This window comes from Carassius carassius, chromosome 14, assembly GCF_963082965.1.
Source record: "Carassius carassius chromosome 14, fCarCar2.1, whole genome shotgun sequence".
NCBI lineage: Eukaryota > Metazoa > Chordata > Actinopteri > Cypriniformes > Cyprinidae > Carassius > Carassius carassius.
This window is the reverse complement of record NC_081768.1, coordinates 7,316,714-7,337,728: the sequence shown is the minus strand read 5'-3', so window position 1 is coordinate 7,337,728 and position 21,015 is coordinate 7,316,714. Positions and strand designations below refer to the sequence as shown.

Here is a 21,015-nt window from a genome sequence, read left to right as displayed (position 1 = left end):
CATGCTGGGTTTAGTGTAAACTTCAGGGATACTTATTAGATTGTTTACCAGTTCTCACGTCACACACACTTTAAAAGTTATACAATTTCTTGAAAACCTGGCATGCTTCTGAAGACCTGCACATACTGTTGCTCAAGCATAGGGTTATTAATAAAACATATATGCAAAACAAATCAACAATGTTAAATTTAATCTTTAGCAAATAACAAAAATACATACATTTCATACTGTACAGTTATAATATTGTGATGGCTATATTCCCTTTTTATATTTTTCAAAAATAATTGTAAAATATATATTTAAAATAAAATTATATAAAAGATTTAATATATTATATAGAATTTAAATGTCAGCCATTTATCACTTTTCGAAGGAATAAAAATACCCCCCCCAAAAAATCCCACTTTAGCACTGCAGTGGCTGGTTCTGCATGGATAAGCACCACTTGCATTAGATTCATCTCATTCTTAACCTACTATTGATGCCACTGTACATGTGCCGTGCAAGTCTCCAGCCCTGAAGGATTACAAAGTATGTGGCCTTTAATCACTCCTGTGTCTCTTTCGAAGGATTACCTGCTTTGGTGGTCGCTATCTCAATGGGATTCACAAAAGCTAAAGGATACGGGACACCTCAGTAGTAAGAAAACCTATTTTTTCTTCTATGTTCCTCATGTTTACCCAGAAAACTTAAGAGACCCCGCATGAAGATCTTTTCAATTAAAACAGTAGCATGAAGTTATGAGTCAGAGCCTAGAGACTGCAACAGTCCCACCTTGTTCTCTCGAGGTTACCTGGATATAAACAGTGTTTTAAGATCTCTTTAGAGTTCTTGTTCCATACTAAAAGTCTCTCATGTCGAACCATGGCATATGGCTCCAGATCCCCAGACACTCAAGGACGATACGACTGTGTACTGCCATGCCCCATTAAGTTGATGCCGGATGTTACATTTTATGCAAGATTTGCTGATATTTGTTTTTTTGTGTGTGTGTGTTTGCAGCTGTTGGCTATCTCTGGAAGGTGGTCTTCTCTATGCATTTGTGGGACCTGCTGCTGCAGTTGTGCTGGTAATTTTACACTTTGTTTATTTACAGTCATTTACTAGTCTAAACTACACACACCAGTGCCTTTATAATGTTTTATGTCATTTACTGGATTAGTCTGCCGTGCCAACACTGAAATAGAAAATTGCCTCACTCCATCGTGGTACGGTTTGAAGATTGTGACCCCTGTCATTTATATGCATCATTAAGCAGTTTGTCTCTAGACTGAATTAAGTGGTGGCACATATTCACACTACCATGCATCTACAAAATACAAAACAGTACATTTAGATCTATATGGTTGCATTTTTAAAGTCTAGCTTGAAGGTAGTTGTAAAATTCTGAAGTGCATTGGAAAGCAATTTAACATATTTTTTTATGTTAAAAGAAGCATTTACTTTTAGTCATTACTGTGTACAGTGCTTGAGCTGTGTTGTTAGTTAACTGCAGTTTGATGAGGTCAGGCCCTGACTGTGTTACTGTGTGTGTGTGTGTGTGTGTGTGTGTGTGTGTGTGTGTGTGTGTGTGTGGTTACAGGTCAACATGGTGATTGGTATTCTAGTGTTTAATAAACTGGTTTCGAGAGATGGGATCCTGGATAAGAAACTAAAACACAGAGCAGGGTAAGTGCCAATTAGCTAAATCACACAAAAATATACGGTAGATATAAAAAATGTCAAACTCCTAAGCTATGTTCTGAAATCTGTATCTTGGGTTCACAAGATGCTTTGGTGCCCTGACAATTTACAAAATAATTTAAATATGTTCTGCTAGTTCTGTTATCTACTGCCTCTGGTATAATTTGTTGTCAAGAAGGAAACCTGTTTCTTAGAAATTAGAAATTAGTTGGCTGATACTTTCATTCTAAAATGTCTTTTAGGAAATCATATGGTAATGTGCCTTGTTGAACTTTGGACAGCTTGCATACATTTTTTGCTGATTTCTGTCATCCTATCAGTTAGCAAGATAGCTAAGGAGAAGAAATTAAACAATGAAAAGGAGAAACATTCACTGCCATTCAAAAGTTTGGGAATCTTGGGATTTTTGGAATACTTTTAAATGAATACTTTTATTCAGTAAAGATGCATTAAATGTATCAAAACAAAAGTGACAAAAAAATATTTCTGTTTCAAAGAAATGCTGTTTTGTTGTACTTTCTAATCATCAAAGAATCGAAAAAAACAAAAATCTAATTTCCCATTCCAATAATAAATTACATTTTACAATATATTAAAATAGAAAGCTTTGTTATATATTTCTCATATATTACAGTGAATATTTCACAGTATTGCGGTTTTTACTTTTTTGATTAAATAAATTAAGAGACTGTTTTCGAAAGCATTTAAAAACTTTACCAATCCCACACTTTTGAACTGTAGTAGTACTTCCCTCTAAATGTTTTGCTAATTAAAGCCTGTTCACCATAACCTGATAAAACTTTGCCCAATATTTGTGTGTGCTACATATGTTTTATGCTTATTAGAGTATTGTGTTGTTTTCCTAGCATCAACCTTAAAACAAACTTCACACTAAACTGCTTTAAAAGATTGTTGCCTATGTTGACAGGAGGCTGTGGACCTCATTAGGTTTGGGAACAGAGCTAAAGTGTCATCTCAGTATGACAAAACTGCAGAAACAGCTAGCCTTGCCTCAAATTTCCACCATTAGTTGAGCTAATAGAGATATTTCCAGCCCAGTCCAGCTGCCCCAAAAAATACATTACAATCCTGGTGCTACCAAAGGTGCAGAGATGACACACGTCATCTTTGATGAAGTCCACAAAGGGCCGTATCTCCCAGAGAAACATCCACCACCTCTGCTTTGGTACAATCAGACCACCATGTAAATACATTCCCTTTGTGTTGTTCTGCAGGCAGATGAGCGAGCCCCATACAGGATTAACTTTAAAATGTGCCAAATGTGGCGTCGTCTCAACTACTGCTTTATCAGCAACAACAGCCAGCAACGCCATGTAAGTGCCCACCGATGCCTCAGCAAATCGATTATGCTGATTAAGCTGCATGCAAGAGTGTGTGTGTGACTTTATGTGTGTGTGTCCTTCCCCTTGCCTCGGGGAAGGAGATTTGTGGAGGTGTTAAATGAACAGCTGGCTCTTGTTCTTTGTCTGTGACACACTCTTTGTCTGTCGACACACTCTATTGAAACAATGCATTGGTTGTTGTGTGCTCCTGTACTCATGGATGTGCCGATGGCAATTTAGGACAATTTGGGAATGTGCATGCTTTCATCTGGAATGAAACTGGCAAACAAATGACATCTATCTCCTCTTCATCAAATCTGTTTACAGAGCTCAACAATAGACTTCTATAAAGTAAAACTTCGCATCATTTTCTCCATAAAGAAAGATATATTTTACAATAGCATAAATACCTTTCTTGAAGAAGAGATCTGAAGTTACAGTAAGCAACAAGTTATATTGTTTTTAACATATAAGCATTGTAGCCTCCCTAAAATCTCAAACTAGCATCTAAAATATTCACATAGTATGTTTAAATATTATTCGTATTGTTATTATTATTGCATTAAAATATAATAACAATTAATAACAATAATAAACATTTTAATTATAATTGCAATACAATATAATATTAATAATAAATAATAAACATTATATTTTATACCTGTAGTCAATGATAGATTTTTGGTTGATTATTGATTTTATTATTAGTATCACTGTTGAAATAATAATCTCAGAATAATAATAAACACTATTTAATACTTGTAGTCAAATAATAATCTATTTGATTATTCTATATATTTTATTATTGCAAAAAAATATAGTAGTAGTTATGGAAGCCCATTTCCGTCACTAAATAAAAAATAAATCAAGGTAACTGCGACTTTTTTTCTCAGAATTGTGTGATATAAACTCGCAATTCTGACTTATTTTCTCAGATTTGATATAAACTCGTAATTATATATTTTATAACTCAGGATTCTGAGAAAAAAAAAATCTTAATTGCGAGTTTATATCACAATTCTCAGAAAAAAAGTCAGATGTAAATGCGCAATTGCGAGAACATTTTATCTCTGATTTTGACTTTATAACTCGCAGTTGCATGTTATAAAGTCAGAATTGCAAGATATGAACTCACAATTCTGAATTTTTTTTTCAGAAAAAAATCCTGCTAATCTGCTAATCAGACTTTGTAGCTCGGTAATTTTTTTAGATTTTGCAAGATATGAACACAATTCCGAAAGAAAAAAAGTCAGAGTTGTTATTCAAATCAAAGACTGTAATGTTATGACTCAAGACCTAGCTGGTTTGTTCAAGGCTTAGAGTTTTTCATTAAAGTGTGTGTGTGTGTTTTTGTAATGCCTTTGGAGAAAATGAATGGGTAAACATACTTTTGGGAGCAAGAACAAAAATTCATCTCTTTTGTTGTTCAGTCCACCAACTCTCTCTCTCTCTCTCTCTCTCTCTCTGTCTCAGGGCCTCCCTGTGGAGTTCCTGTGTTGTTCTTCCTCTATTAGCTCTCACCTGGATGTCTGCGGTGCTGGCCATGACGGACAAACGCTCAATTTTATTCCAGATCCTCTTCGCAGTTTTTGACTCCCTGCAAGGCTTTGTTATAGTCATGGTCCACTGTATCCTCAGAAGAGAGGTAGGACTGGAACTATTATAATCCCTTACTTTTCTTCTCTTTTCCTTTAGCATTTCATCAGACTGTCTTTAATTTCTTCAGAGGTTCAGTTCATTTTACTCCTTGTCAAGTTTTACTTAAATAAAGGGATAAATATGAATATTCTATCATCACTTCCTCACCATCATGCTTTTCCAAATGACTTTCCTGCTTCTTACTCAATAGAAGGTATTTTTAACTATACATTGAAAGAAAACAACATTGAGAAGAGCCAAACTCACCCTTAAAATCTGCCTGACTGATCCCCAAATGAATCCCTCTTGATCTCTGATGATCCCTCTTCCTCTAAAATAACTTTCCTGTTGGACCGACATCAGCAAGCTCTCTTATTTGTTTAAATCTGTCATTTAGAGTTCACATCCACTGGTACCCATTCTGGTACATAACAGCCAATTAAATCCTGATGAATAAAATCAAATCCCTGTTTTTTCCTAATTTGACATCTTTGCTTCACAGAAGTGGGTTGCGTATGTTGCCTTTAAATAGTTGGATGTCCTTTTTTTACCCTCTAAAGAGAAACAATCTGGCAATTTTACATGAGCGTGAAGGGTAAAAGGCATTTGTTGCTACATTTGTTTACTTGGCAGGCTTATTAATTTTTATAATAATTTGAATAAACAAAAATAATATCATTTAAAATATATTAAGATACAATTCATTTTAAATTCTCCAAAATATTCCTGTTTTTATTGCATTTTTGATTAAAAAACAAACAAACAAAAAAACAATCCAACCCCAAACTTTCACTGAAGCGTTTTTACAATAGCATATGCGACTAAAATGTTGGTTCACAGGTTCAGGATGCCTTCAGATGTCGCCTGAGAAACTGTCAAGACCCCATCAGTGCAGACGCGACTGGTACATTTCCCAACGGGCATGCACAGATCATGGTAAGACACTCGCCTTGTGAGACTTCAGTATTCTTCCACTGTACAGTCACAAACCCAGTTGGAATATTCTCTTCTTATAAATTAGCTGAGAAATCATTTGCATCTGGCATCTGTGCTATCAGAAGCATCTCTCACAGTCCTCTTGATCTATATGAAATGGTTTATCTAGTATGAGTCTTTGTTATACACTGTTATTGCTTATACAGTTATGACAGGACATGGAGATCTGTCTTTGCTTAATTAATACCAGCAAATCTTTCATCTATGTCCTTTGGCTTTCCTCTGGCCTTCGCCTTTCTCAGATGGGACATGTTTGTCGTATTTCACACCGGTCTCTCTCATCCTTCACTGGCTTGAGGGAGTAATTGCTTTTAAAATGGTTCCGGAGATGTGTGACCCGCGCAGAACCACTGGCACATAATGATCACAGTGCTCATTTGTGTTTTGATTTAAAGTTTCTTTACTAGAAGTATTTCACTATAATGAGGCCTCCAATGTGCAGACTGTCTTTGATTTGCCGCTGTTGATGGCTCCTCTATTGTCATACCTGAATAATCCGATTCTATTTATAAGCAGTTTCAACAGATGACTGTTTTCTCTGTGGGACGTGGTTAGACTGCAGACACAAGCCAGCAAAAGCATACAATTTAAGAAGAATCCCAAGGCGGCATAGATATTCTGATTTTACATAGTCGATTAGACTATGCTTTTTTTTCTTTCTTTTTTTCATGGCTCCAACTGTCAAAGTTAAATAAAGCTAATAAAGCTGTCTAAATTGAATCCTCTTGCATGTATAAATTTCACTTTGTCTGCTTTTCTTTTATTCTTTTACCACAGACGGATTTCGAGAAAGACGTGGACATTGCATGCCGATCAGGTAAGAAACAGATGGTGCACCATTAATGTGTTTCCTAATTACTTCTCCTCTCCTGGGCCAAAACGGCCCAAGAGAATAAACATTCAAGTTGCACATTAGAGTCACGGTGTCCCTGTGGCACCAGGCTAATCATCCAGCGGGATAGATACTAATGCATGCAATATCTTTGTTGAAATGTAGGTTTGCAGATTATTAAATTCATAGACTTTATGTATTACTTCCATTGTATTATTAATATATCAAACTAATTAAAATATATTTAATGCTGTTAATCTTAAGCACACTTTAATGTGAGGAGTCTTTAAATATTCAAGAAGTAAAACTGCCTTTTGTGACTCTTAAGTATAAAAAAGGTTTATGTTTTAGAAGCCATCTATATATTGATATGCTACGTATCAAATCAGAATTAGTCCTAATTTTTTTATTCCACATATGTTATTCTCTTTTATCTTTCGTTTTCCCTTTATCTAGCTGCCATATGAAATAAACCTAAATCCATGAGTTTTTTAATTGTCTCCCCAAAGTAAATTGAAGAACAGTGAATCTTTTTAGTCCCTTGAAATGGGTTCAAAACAAGATTTTTGTTTCAAAGTCTAGACAGATTTATTGTTTTATTGTTATACTGAAAAGTTGCTTAAAAATGTAATTCTTCTGACATCCAACCAACAAAGTTCAGAACAGCATGAAGTCTTCATAATAGGCATTTTTCAGTTTGTATGTAGCATCGCTATGACCCTAGACAGCATGGTGACTCGTCTCACATTTCCTGAAAGCACTGTGACTGCATTTGTTTGTCTGTCTGAAGGTGAAAATGTTGCATGATGCAACACAGTCTATTAGTTGGTTATGTGTGGGATTAAGACCAATGAGATTTCATTGTGGGTGGGGCTACACAGTGTGACGCCACATAAATAGAAACCAAGCAACTGAGCAAATTTTGTCACTTATCGCAGCCAGAGCTCATTTAAACATCGATATGAGCCGCTAAATTACTTTAACTGCATAATGAGATGTCATGGCAGTTGTTTGAATGTTTGTTTTTGTGTATCTGCACTTATGGCATGTTATTTAAACTCTGTAAAAACTAGCTGACTAACAAGGGCATAGTAAATCAGATAATTAGCCAATGCTGTAAACATGAAATGCAAGCAAGTAACACAATTAGCTAACCCTTTTGTTTTTGTTTTGAAAATGAGTGTAATATAACAGCGCTGTGACTCTAGTGTTCTTCATTAAAACTGGATTAAGATCAGCTCAGAAGGTGATATTGTGTCACATTGTGTGTCCTTCATTAGGACAGCATAATAAAACTTTAATCCAAGGTTTACTTCTAATTTACAAAAAGCAGAAAAGTAAAACTCTCTGATGATCCATAATAGGATTTCTTAAACAAAAATGTATATACTGCATTGTATAATTTTTTATGCAATAAATAAATAAATAAAGACACTTCAACACATCAGTTTAAATGTATTTACGTATTTTGTTACTACTTTGCATTATAAAAATGAAAGTTGGGAGGTAGATGTTCTTAATTACAACAACTGTAATGGTCCTAAACAACAAATTTAAATAATTTCTTATATGTACAGTCTATTATTATATTTATTTGAATTTGGGGTGTAATGTGACCAGTTTCTTGACAGATTTGATGAGATTCACCCTGAAAGTCCTTGTCTTGAGACTAAAGCCCTTTCTGTGTTCTTCTATCAGTATTCTGCTGCACTCTTCAGACACCATGTTGTGTAATGCATTAGTTTGGACTACCATCAGAGCTGGAGCATTTTTAACCAGCCGTTGTTGTCCTCTGGTCTCCTTGTTGTTGTGTTATGAACAGTGGCAGTAATTCCCTTACGGATTTGTGGAGATGCAGAGGACAGGCTGTTCTCACAGTGCTGATGCATCTTCTGTCAATGCATCTAGAGATGTGTGTGGCTCTTTCAGGTGAACTGAATCAATCTAGTCCAAATATGGACATGTTTCTATAACAGAATATATTGTAAGGCTTGTGTATAGATAGTATTTGATAAAAAGATTTGCTTAGATGGTTAGTGCTGATGGACAAGTAAAACCAAGTTGTTGAACAAGGTGGTGAAGTTGTTCAGACAGCATTTCTGTGATGAACTGGTCAACCAAATAAGTCTGGATAGTTAACCTGTTCAATTTCAACCCATCATTTTAAACAAAACCAAAGAAGTTACATATTCAGACTAGATCAAAACAAGAGCATCTCTGTGATGAACTGGTCAACCAAAGAAGACTTGATAGTTAACCTGTTGATCTTCAATCCTTCATTTTTAAGAAAACCTAAAAAGTTGGTACAGAACTTATTTTTACTAGAGGCCCTACTTTGATCTTTCTTGAAATATGACTGAATCAAAGTGAATCAGGTTCTTGCTGATTAAACAATTTGGCCCATATGACACATGCTTCAAACAGGATGATTTTTTTTTTTATCTGCTTGAGTGTGTCGGTTTCAAGATATTTGCCACAAGAGTTGTAGCTTTTTATGTTAAAATCACTTGTTTTGGGGATGTAGGGTTGCACATGTTAGTAGTAACATTGGTCTGTTATGAAATGTTTAACTCCTGATGGTTAAGTTATTCAATGTTCTCATTGGCTGCATTGCTTGTTGCTTTTAAATCGGTTCTTTTACGTTCTAAATCAACATTTAAAGCATAGCATACATTCTTGCATCACACACTTTGACTAATGATGTTCCTTCCTACCTGTAGCTCTCCACAAAGACATGGGCTCCTGCCGAGCGGCCACCATCACCGGCACCCTCTCCCGCATCTCTCTCAATGATGAGGAGGAAGAGAAAGGTCCCGAAGGGCTCAATTACTCCACGTTGCCTGGCAACATCATGTCTAAAGTGATCATCCAGCAGCCCTCTGGACTTCACATGTCTATGGGCATGGGCGATCTGGGAGAGCAGTGTTTGGACAGCACGGCAGACATGCGGCGGACCGTATACCTGTGTACAGATGATGCCACTAGGCAGAGTGAGCAGGAGCTGAGCGCCCACGACCTGAGTGGCCACCCCCAGCCAGGGCAGATGGAGACAGACTACATCGTCCTGCCTCGCAGTTCCGCGGCGGTGGTGTCAGGAGCTGGGTCCAGCAGCGTTCCCACCCTGCTGAAGGAGGACAGCAAGATGAGCATGACCATGGACTCTCTGTCACACGACAGGTTGATGCATTATAAGATGGGGCAAGAGTTTAACCTTGGGCCCTCTGGGATGGAGCACATGGGAATGGAACAGCAGTACTCTGTCCAGGCAGAGCACATGCACAACTTGCCCTTTGAGCCACGCACGGCTGTGAAGAACTTCCTGGCGGAAATGGAGGAGAGTGTAGGAATGTCTCGAAGTGAAACCGGTTCAACTATATCGATGAGCTCTTTAGAGGTGCGACTTTTAGTCTAGACAATTAGACAGAAGTAAACTGTAAACAAGTACATGAACACAGATGCTTGTAGCTCCATGAATGCATTTTTAGTGTTACCACAAGTGCGTTATATCGGTTCTTATATACTGTCAGTTAGAAAATATTAATTTTTAATGACCTAATATCTAAATCCCCCAAATTAGGCCAAAGACAACTGGCAAAAAAATAAAAAATCCAAAGATGTTGATGTTCAATTTGCAATTGAAAGTAATAACATTGTGTTTTCTTTTATATTTTGACATCGCCCGCAGCTAATAGATGGTTCTTTCCATAGGTTGTTGACTGGATGGACTGGCTTGCATCACCAGACTAGTTTCTGGGGTTTTTTACTAGAAAATTTAGTTATGACAATTTGTTTAAAATTTACGGTGTAAAAAAAAAAAAAGCAAAAATGCATAGATGATTTTTCAGTAAGATCAGTAACATATATTTAGAAACATTTATTTCATGCCAACTTTAAAAGGATAGCTCACTCTAAAAACTTGTCTTCAGTTACTCACTCTCATGTCATCCCAAATCTGTATGACTGACTTTGTTTTGAACAATCCAAAACAAGATGTTTTGAAAAAAAATTTTCTTTGTTGTTTGTTGATCAGACCCCAGCTTTCTTGACAGTATTTTCTTTTGTGTTAAATATGTCCAGCGAGACCAAGCATTTGTGCCTGCGTTTGCGTACTTCTTGTAGACTGGCCTTTAAGATCATTGCAGAGGCATTGTAAGACATTTCAACCTCTCATCATTACTGAAATTTTGAAAAGCACTGGTATCGACCGGCTGCCTTGAGGGGAAAATACATTTGAATCTGATCCATTTTCTTCCAAAAGCCTCAAGGCATACAAGTCTAGCTCTGATGCGCAAGAAACATACTTGCTTATGTATGTTTTAAAGATGGGATCAGATTTCAGCAGATCATTTCTGTAGGTTTCATAATATCTAACTATATTATTTTTGTTGTCTTTCTGTCTTAATTCTACAGAGACGAAAGTCGAGGTACCAGGATCTAGACTTCGAGGTGAGTGAAACCTTTGCTTGGCGAAGTGCATGCATCAGGCCTTTGTTGCACCAAGCGAAGGGCCATTTGTTGCGTTTGTGTTTCGCCCCTTTAATTTACAACTACTTTGTGTAGCACTTAAGCTTATTGGAGTAGCATGTCCTGACACAACTGCGATTTATGAAGCGTTGTGTGGTTTAGCGTAAAAGCAATGCCGTCCGCCACCACATATTCCCATTTTATCCTTTTACATCCCCTGACTTCAAGCTGAAAATCAAAAAATAGGCTGTATATTTTCACATTTTTAAGGTCACTTGCAGAATCCCCCAGAGCGTTTCAGCCCTTTACCAAAAAACGAAATGAAATGTCAAGTGCTACCACTGACCCTTCATATATGCCAGTGCCGTTTGTCATAACCTTGTCATAGCATTCAGCCAAATTTGCAGGGTGAGCACAGCATTTTTACATGGTGATAAATTCTTTGAAAGTAGCCAGGTTTTGTCCTGTTGCAAAGTTCTGGTTCTCAGCTTGACTGAACTCCAAAATCCCACCCCCTACCCCCCTTCCTTTCCCTCCCACCCTTGCCATTTCAGAAAGTCATGCACACCAGGAAAAGGCATATGGAGCTGTTCCAGGAACTCAATCAGAAATTTCAAACCCTGGACCGATTTCGAGACATACCAAATATGGGCTGCATGGTGAGTAACAGGATACAGGGTTCAGTGTGTCTCATTACAGAGTACCGGGGGGTGCCACGTTGTCTTTGTTTGGCTGTGTCTTCTGGTGGCACCCCAGTCTTGTGCAAAGGAAGTGAGTGACAGAAGGAATTACTAGTTATCCACCCAGTGTATTCAAGTGGAAAAATAGCACACTGGGGGGTGGGGGGGGGGTTGTTTGGTGGAAGAGGAGATGAGAGAGGAAGAAGGGAAGAGGAAGAGCGAATGAGCCGTCATTGTGATCCATGCTCATGCACTCATTCAAACACAAGACCATGAGCTGCCAACATGCTTATTATATCCTTTTCTATTGGCTAATCGCTGCTTGGCGAATGCACGGGACAAAAAACACTTGATTTGCTACAGATATTGGAGAGCTTCTCTGTGCTTTCCACAGTACGTTGCACCAATTATCTGTAATTGTAAGGCCAGTGGGATTGTTTGATTGGAGCAGGCCAATTGCAACAATCACATTTCATCATCCAGCACCATGCAGCAGAGGAACGTTCAGTGTCGTTTCACTCTGATCGTCAATTAACAGATTTTAGACGTGTTTTTTAATTAGATCAGCCTTAGTTTAGTAGCCTACAATTCATCCCCTGCTATTACAGTAGGATGCACTTTCAGTGACTGGATCACAGTTGAAACCCTCTCGACCTCGATGAAACCTAGTGCACTCAAAACGCATTGTGATCGGATGATTGACAAATACAGTACATTTTGATTCTATTCGATGCGGTTGGTAAATGTTAATGTGGTCTTGCGATCTGGTCACCTGATTTAATTATTTATTTCACTTTAGACTGTTAAACCAATATAGATTCACAAACGGTATTTTCTCCATTTTTATTCACTTGTAATCTCCATTAGCATTAAGAATGCTTTTAAAGTAGGAAATCGACAGAATGCCTTTTTTTGCGGTCAATATAACGGAAAGCATTTCGATTCATTGTAAATTATGGAAATTTCTCTTTAATGCAGCCTCTAAAAGTGACATTTCCATATCGTGCAGCTAAGTGAAATCAGTTGCAAGTGGCCAGATATGATCTTGATATGAAATACATGGCTAACACTTTACAGTGAGGCCCTATATTTTAACATTAACTAATGCATTCATGCACTAACAATGAAATGGTGCTCTACTGCATTTATTAATTTAGGCTAATGCTAATTTCTACTTTTCAAGTCATATATATTAGCATTAATGTATCATGAAAGAACATGAATTGCCAATGAACAACAGTATATTAATAAATTAACCTAAACTATGAAATGGGTGGATTTCTAATTCAAAACCCCTAATGCATTAACTAAAGTTAACAAACTGAACCATATTACAAATGCATGTTTGTGTCAGGTGAATATTCATGTAGTCGAAGCAGTTGGGGATGTGTCCCTTTGGCCACGTTACTTCCCTTTACCCACGTATATTCATGTAGTAGAAGCAGTTGGCGATGTGTCCCTTTGGCCACGTTACTTCACTTTACCCACGTTCCATCAGACTGCAGAACTTTGCCATTCACTGCCTGTTGCTTGGTAACCACTGGAAGAAATGATCCTGTGTTTTTATTCCCTTGAAAAATCTGAGATGTTCCTGAATATGGAAACACTCCAAACATGCTGTTCGGTCAAAGACTTTGATTATTGAGCACACGATGTGTATGTGCAGCGGCTCCAAAAATGTTAATTCTTTTTGGGATACAGATGTATGAATGTCATTGTGTTAATTAACAAAATATCAAGCCAAGTGACATTTTATCTAATGGGGTGACTTTCATACAGAGTCCAAATATTTTTAGGGCCGCTGTGAGAGAACATGAATTAAAGCTTGATGATTCATGTCCATGTGCAACTTCCAATGTCTGACACTGTCACAAAACGAGGCACTGTAACGAGAAACCATATTGAGAATATGGCAGAAATGCGATATTTCTAACACGGCGGCTTCTCGTCCTTTTCCGTAGGACAAGGCAATGCCAAACAAGAACCCCTGGGAGAGCTTCAACCCGGCAAGTGAATATCAGAACTACGCCACAATGAATGTACTAGAATCAGACACAAAGAACTCTCTGGAGATGACTAACGCTGAGTGGGAAAAGTGTGTCAGCCTCCCTTTGGACGTCCAGGAGGGAGACTTTCAGACAGAAGTCTGAGGAATAATGAAGCGTTAGCGGGGACGTGGATGAAGGTAGACATATTTTGCACTGAACAAAAATGCGGAACACTTCTCATGCAGCCTTGGAAAGACATATCTGGATTCTAGGAGTCTAGCAGGGACAATATGTGCCAATAAGATTTTAAAACAAGGAAGGACGGACGGATAAAAAAGACATTAGAAAAAGACAAAAAAGCATCTGTGTTATCTTTTTTTTTTGTATTCTCACTCGTGTATTTAGTCGGGGCCAGACATGTACACAATATTGAACATCATGCATTTCAAAAGTAACCAGTTGGAAAATAATCGGTTCCAAAAGCGTTATCTTTCCAGACGAGACCTCAAGGAGAAAACGGCACGTGACATGGCATCCACCCACGAGCGGCGAATGGGTTCGGTTTTTTGTTCGGTTGCAGACGAGCCCGGGAACACAATGTATATACTTGCGCAGGTTTTTAAAAAGTTTATAACAAGTCCGTTTGGCCATTACTACACTTTTTACTTTATAATATGAAAAGACAAAACTATTCAGAAGCAAAGAGGATTTTTTTTTCTTTCATTTAAATATGAATGTTTGTCAAGCTACATTCTTCATTGCTTTAAATGCAATAAAGGTAATACTCACTTTTTTATGAATAATATATTTCAAAACTTTAATACTGCAGAATCTGCCTGGAAGCTCAGTAAAGCTCTCTCATCTGCAGCCCTGTATAAAATATTTAAAAATCAAAAAATGTTGTATGGTGTAAATAAAACTTTTGTCTACATATGTTTTACTTGTGCCAAGTTTATTTTAATGAGAAAAAAGAAAATGCCAACTTGATGAGAGAGTTATAGCGAAAAATGTTAACATTTGAAAAAGGAATGTAAATAAAAGAGGAAATATGTTCGTACTGCTTCAGAGAACTTGTCGACTTACTCCTGTGTCGTGCTGCGTGTCTCTTTTCTGGACACACCAATCCCTGTGGTCGTCCTCTTGTTGTCAAGGCCCTTCATTCAACAGCGGCATAAAAATGCTCTGTAATGACTTGTCAGACCTAAAGGCAAATAACAACATGGTATTTTATCGACCATTAGTGTAAAGGAGGAGACGTGCACGGCACTGGCTATTAAAAATAACCCAGCGGAGCTAAAAATAACCAGAAGTGCAGTCACTTTGGGGTAACGGCACGTCGCATATGGCATACCTAATTTGCGATTACGCGATCGGCCGAAGAACTGGCACGATACAGAGAACTGAACCTGAAATACTACTAAAACCTTTTGGATTTTAAGTTTACAGTTGAAATTGAGTTGTTTTCTGTTTTTAACAGTGCATTCCTCCAATCCCTCAAATCATCAAATAATTGTATGAATTTGGTGGCAAAACGGTTATATCTTTAGCATGAGGCCAATAGTGTTTGTTCATATTCATGCAATTTCTACAACAGCCGACGCAAAGAGACTCTTTCCCATAAAAAAGTAGAGCTCACCTGAAAGCCAAATACAAAAAAGGCCATGCTGTCACATACCGCTGCTACTTATAGACCTGCAGCTCCAGATGATGTCTGGAGCATCTGTTTATCGCCACAACTCTTCCTCTAACATTTACCGTTTTAGAAATCTAGTGTGTCATTATGCATTTCACATTGTGTCTACAGACTCGTGTCATGACTCACACACTTTGTCAGTCACAGAGCCCATGATTCAGTACTGTCAAGCCGGACCTCAACAATACAATATGGGAGATAATCGTGGAGCTCGCTGGGATTAGATTTAATACTTTTGCCAGTTATGACTGGATGCTCGCTGATGACAGATGGGACAGAAAAAGCAGTTCCAAAGGAATTATATTCCTAAACTTCAGCTTACATTGTGAGATGGGCCTCAAGTGCTGTCATCTCACACATGTTGATATGCATTAAAATAACACATGTAAATCCCATTATTCATCCTTCACTCTATTAAAGTGACTTTTACATGTGGAAAGCAGTTGGTAGTTTATACACTGGCAGAAAAAAGTTTGGAATAATTGCTATTTGTGAAAGAAGTCTCTTATGCTCACCAGCTGCATTCATTTGATCAAACATACAGTAAAAAACTGTTATATAATTGAAATATTACAATGTAAAATGACTGTTTTCTATTTGATTTCCATTTAATTTGCTCCTGTGATGGCAAAGGTGATCATTATTATTATTATTATTATTATTATTATCAACAACATTGAAAAGTTTTGCTGCTTGATATTTTGTGGAAAAGGTGATACAATACCATTAAAAAAATTGGGGTATAACTAATCATTTTAGTTATCAAGGATGCATGATTTTAGTCGAAAGTGGCAGTAAAGAAAGACATGATGTTACAAATAAATTGTTTTAAATAAACAGTTTTCACTTCAAAACTGATAATAGAAAAAAAAAAACATTATTAATAATTGAGCACCACGTAATCAATCAGAATGATTTCTGAAGGATCATGTGACACTGAAGACTAATAGTGTAATGGCTGCTGAAATTTCACATCACAGGAATAAATGACATTTTAAAACATTGAATTAGAAAACAGTTATGTTTAATTGCAATAATTGTTCAAAATGTTTCTGGTTTACTGTATTTTTGTTCAAATAAATGCAGTCTTTCCAAAACATAAAAAAAAAAACTCCCAAACTGTTAGCCACCAGTGTAAATATGATAAAAAAGACAGAAAACTGAACTTTGCAATGTTTAGATGATTCACTCAGGAACTTAATGTAATGTATTTAAAGAGCTATTTGTCAGTTGTCTCAATCACAGTGGACAACGTGAAAAACAACTTGACATGCTCATGTAAAGCGTTTGTTAGTTTAACTTTAGAGATGATTGCAAACTAATGATGGATATTAAAAGTCAAAGCATTCATTAGTGCACAAATGTTGACCTCCGAGGTCAGAAAACACCGTAATGAGATGTGGAGGAAGAGGTGGGTAGTTCTGACATTGACTGGAGATGTCAGCATATTAAAAATAATAAAGCGCATGAGACAAGCCCATTATGACAGCGACCAAACACGATGACACACATGCAATGGATCCCAGGCCCTGTTCTCCGTTCTCCACAGCTCAAATGAAATTAAGTTTGTCCTCCTCTGTTCTTCAGTGTGCAAATCAAAATGTCAAATCCATCACATTACGGACCGGCGGGAAATCACGGCAAATGAAATTCAGCACGCGCACAGTGAGCATGCCCTGGTGGGTGCTTGTGAGTCCAGCTGGGGACACATGGAGAGATGTATCAGACTCATCTCTGACAGACATGCAGGAGAGGGAATTGAAGCGTATGTCAACACAGACTCTGTATTCTCACTGGTGCTCAGATTACAACTTCCATTTATGATCAGAAGGGACCGCTGTCAGTAAGAACACGCAAAACAATGTCCAATGGAGCATTTGATGCTATTTTATATTTGTTGTGTTCCAGAATCCAGATTATTTTAATGGAAAGCTAGGAAATAAACTCTTTAAGCTTGGCCATACTTTAAGACTTCATGCATAATGCATTATAAAGGTATTCATAACGTACGTTGTAATGCATTATGTATTTTTAGGAATAATTGTAACACAAAATAAAAATATTAATATTTGCAATTTCCTTATCAATGAAATTGGTTGTTTGGTATGTGTTTTATTATTAAAATAAGTAATAATGAATAGATAACTGGTTACAATTAATAATTAAATCATAATATGAACTATGCCATGCACTACAAGGCATAATCAAAATTAATTTATAATGCATTACATATAAAGGTTTCAAATAAAGTCTAAATAATATTTAAATCATTATTACATTACCAATATATATAATCTTTGTAAAAGGGTTTGAAATTATTAATTAATTCATTAATCTACACTGTCTGTAAAAACTGAATGAGGAAAAATTAAAGGATCCAAATGATGTTACTTCCTGGGTTTTGTATTTTTCTAATTATTATTATTGTGAAGACAATAATGCCGAGTTAATCATATGCAAGATTAAGTTGATTTAAGAAAATTGCAAGTTGATCATTGAAAAGTTCAATACACAGTTAAGTTTTTTATTACATTTATTTATATATTTATTTATATTTAATTAAAATAGAAAAATATAGTATAACTTTACAATATATATATATATATATATATATATATATGTGTGTATATATAATTACAAATAGCAAAGTTATCTATAAGAAAAGTATATTATAATATATTTTTAAATATAGTATATATGAATATTCTGTGTAGCATATATTTTATATTAGTATAATATTTGGCTATCAGTACTGCTGTAAGGGAATGTGGCTGTGGTTTCAGAACCATGGACAGCAGCCTGTTGGTAATAGATGCATACACAGTGACCCCAAACGTATTTAGACATTTGTAATTGTTCCGTTGTATTAATGTCATTGCATAGATAAAATATTTATTTTGAAGAAAAGTAACAAAAAAAATTGTCTGACTTTGAATACATTTTGGGGTCACTCTATATAAAAAATCAATGGCAAATGGCATAGTTGCACACCACAGCTCTGCATACTATGCATGGTGGCATTAGCTTAAATCTTACATCTAGAATAGCTTGAACACTAGAAAATAATTGAATTGCTTTTGCTTTCTCTTTATATGGAGTCAGATTCTGTAATGCATGAAGAACAAACTTTAGCCTGATCAGGAATGAAGAATTACCAGAATAAATTATCCCATGGAGAATAAACTGCAGGGGCATCTAGTCTACAGGCCATGATATATTCAGCTGACACAGTTTGAACCGATTCATGTAAATTAATCTAATTTAAGCTATTTTTGCTTGTGAAGTTTAAATCTGAGATGCTATTAAAGAATCTTTCTTTCATAAGCCACTGATACAGGCATCGTTTCAAACAGTCTGCTATGAGGGCATAAACATTCATTACTCTACTGAAGTACATAGTGTAGTTAGGGGACGTTCAATTATTTCAATAAACACTGCCAATCCCAAGACGTCTGCTAATTGCTTTGAAGTAGAGGCTTCTGCTAATGGCTCCCTGTAGTATGAGCTTGTGTTTTACTCGACTGTATGACTCCCCAGCTGCCAGCAGCTCCTTATGGACACAGTTTAACAGCACTCATAATGGCACAGGACATCACACAGTATCTACCTGTTCCTATTATTTGACCTCTGGCTAAGTAATTATCATCCCCACAAGGATGGCCTTTTCTGCTCCAGATGGGCAGCTGCTATTTCAGGAAATGGTCAGTGAAAAGCTCAGGATTTCATGAGACTCATGACTCATGGGGACAATTACACCCTATTAGACTGTCTTAGACCTTATATGTTAATTATTCATACTTCCTGTAAGAACGGCATGAAATTGAAAAAAAAAAGATTAAAAAAAAATTCAATTTTAACAAAACATTTCAATTATTTTATATCTTAAAATAGCTTGAATTCTAGAATGATAAAATGAATACATTAAATATTTTAATGGCTGAATTATTTGGAGGGAAATAAACAATTTAAGTGGTCATACTTGGAAATTTTCTTTATAAATCAATCAATTATTATTATTATTATTATTATTATTATTATTATTATTATTATTATTATTATTATTATTATTATTATTATTATTATTATGAATTCTGTTGTGATTGTTATTAAATTAAACAATTAAACAAATAATAATAATCTTAAAAAAACTTGCTTCATCTTTAAACCCACAACTCACATATTTAAAAAAGTTGCAGTATCAGTCATTTGATAATAGGGCTGCAACAACTAATAGATCAAATCAATTATTATCAATAGTGAAAATCATTGACAACGATTCTCATTATTGATTAGTCGGGTCTGACCACAGTGCACGTCCAACTTCAGCCAGTCATAAATTACAGCTCTGTATAATTAATTTATATAAAAAGCATCTAGAAATAGTGGAGGAAACAGAATGAGCTCCTGCAGGAAAAGTATGTGATCCAAGTGATCTTTATTTTAAGCTTCATGCTGATTATGCATTATAAGACTTGCCCTGTCAGGCACTTTGACAGATACATGTGTGCAACCTCAGTGCAAAAAAAAATTTAACAGTTTCTGTAAATGTCACAAATTCAAGGAGCCTTTCTATTTTGCATGAAGACCCATCCTGACAGTCTGTGTTAAGTATAAATCTTAACTGAAAGAGCGCCGGCACAGCGGGCACGCGCATTAAACAGACAGGAACACAGTAGAGAAGGAAACAATATTCACCGCAAAAACATTCATTGTGCTGAAATATCTGTTGTTAAACATTACATTTAGGTTTAAAAGTCGACATGCAATGCAAGTAATTTATGAGAGTAGGAACTGTGAAGGGACAGCAGCGTGTACCCTAATTGTCTGAATATAAATATCAGATGTTTTAACAGGATAAAACAATGACAGTATAAGGAGACTGACTGTGATCAAAGTGCTGCTCTTAACTTATAGTAGGCCATTGGTAATTACCAAAATCATTTTTTAGCTTTCTGTATGCTATTGGTTATTCCACCAATATGCGTTAACTCTTTAGTAACAGTAGTAGGCTATTTCTTTTGACAGATTCCTAAAATATTTGTGTTTTCTCTATTGTGACAGGTGGTCAAATAAATTAAGCACTATATATATATATATATATATATATATATATATATATATAAAATTTGATTAATAATCGGCCAACTTATAAATTATCAAAATAATCATTAGTTGCAGCCCTGTTAGATAATCACAATAAGCCATATCGCAATATTGATTTGATCAGGGACGTGTCCAAAAGCATACAGTAAGTGAAACGTAAGATTTCTCTTGATTTCAACCTCGTACTGATTTAAATTGTGTCTCTGCTTGAGCCTAATATAGCATACAATGGCCTTAGTGCCTTCTATGTCCCAAAGTATATTTATTTCCTCATCCATCAAGTCTGCTATTTAAAAAGCTGATGGAGGAGTGCATCTCTAATTTTTAGAATTTCAGAGCAGGTTTATCATTCAGAAGTTTGTTGAGTTGGAAGTTTACCAGCACTAGAGTGCAGATATGACAGTGGATTTCTGTCATTTACAGATCATAGATTATATTACAGCCTGTCATACACTCGATACTAGGGTTGGGTATCATTTGAATCTTCTGATCAAATCTGATTCTCATCGATTCCTAGTTTCAATTCCAATATAATAAAATTAAGTCAAACATTTATATGTCAAACATTTATTCCTGTCTTTTTATCTCTAGCAGC

The 21,015-nt window shown here is 36.0% G+C and overlaps 1 protein-coding gene across 4 annotated transcripts in view; it reads left to right on the top strand.

Annotated features, from left to right (window-relative positions):
- LOC132156820 (adhesion G protein-coupled receptor B3-like) overlaps positions 1–14,694 on the top strand; it is a 164,031-nt gene extending 149,337 nt beyond the window's left edge. For 3 of the 4 annotated variants that reach the window (XM_059565858.1, XM_059565857.1, XM_059565855.1), the window contains 11 exons: positions 570–639; positions 1,003–1,069; positions 1,583–1,668; positions 2,919–3,017; positions 4,500–4,671; positions 5,505–5,600; positions 6,438–6,477; positions 9,213–9,886; positions 10,903–10,938; positions 11,511–11,615; positions 13,598–14,694. In XM_059565858.1, coding sequence (XP_059421841.1) covers positions 570–639; positions 1,003–1,069; positions 1,583–1,668; positions 2,919–3,017; positions 4,500–4,671; positions 5,505–5,600; positions 6,438–6,477; positions 9,213–9,886; positions 10,903–10,938; positions 11,511–11,615; positions 13,598–13,786 — 1,634 coding nt within the window. In that variant the 3' untranslated portion in view covers positions 13,787–14,694. The remainder of the gene's footprint in view (positions 1–569; positions 640–1,002; positions 1,070–1,582; positions 1,669–2,918; positions 3,018–4,499; positions 4,672–5,504; positions 5,601–6,437; positions 6,478–9,212; positions 9,887–10,902; positions 10,939–11,510; positions 11,616–13,597) is intronic. The other variant, XM_059565856.1, reaches the window with a different exon arrangement.
- Positions 14,695–21,015: the final 6,321 nt, after the last annotated feature.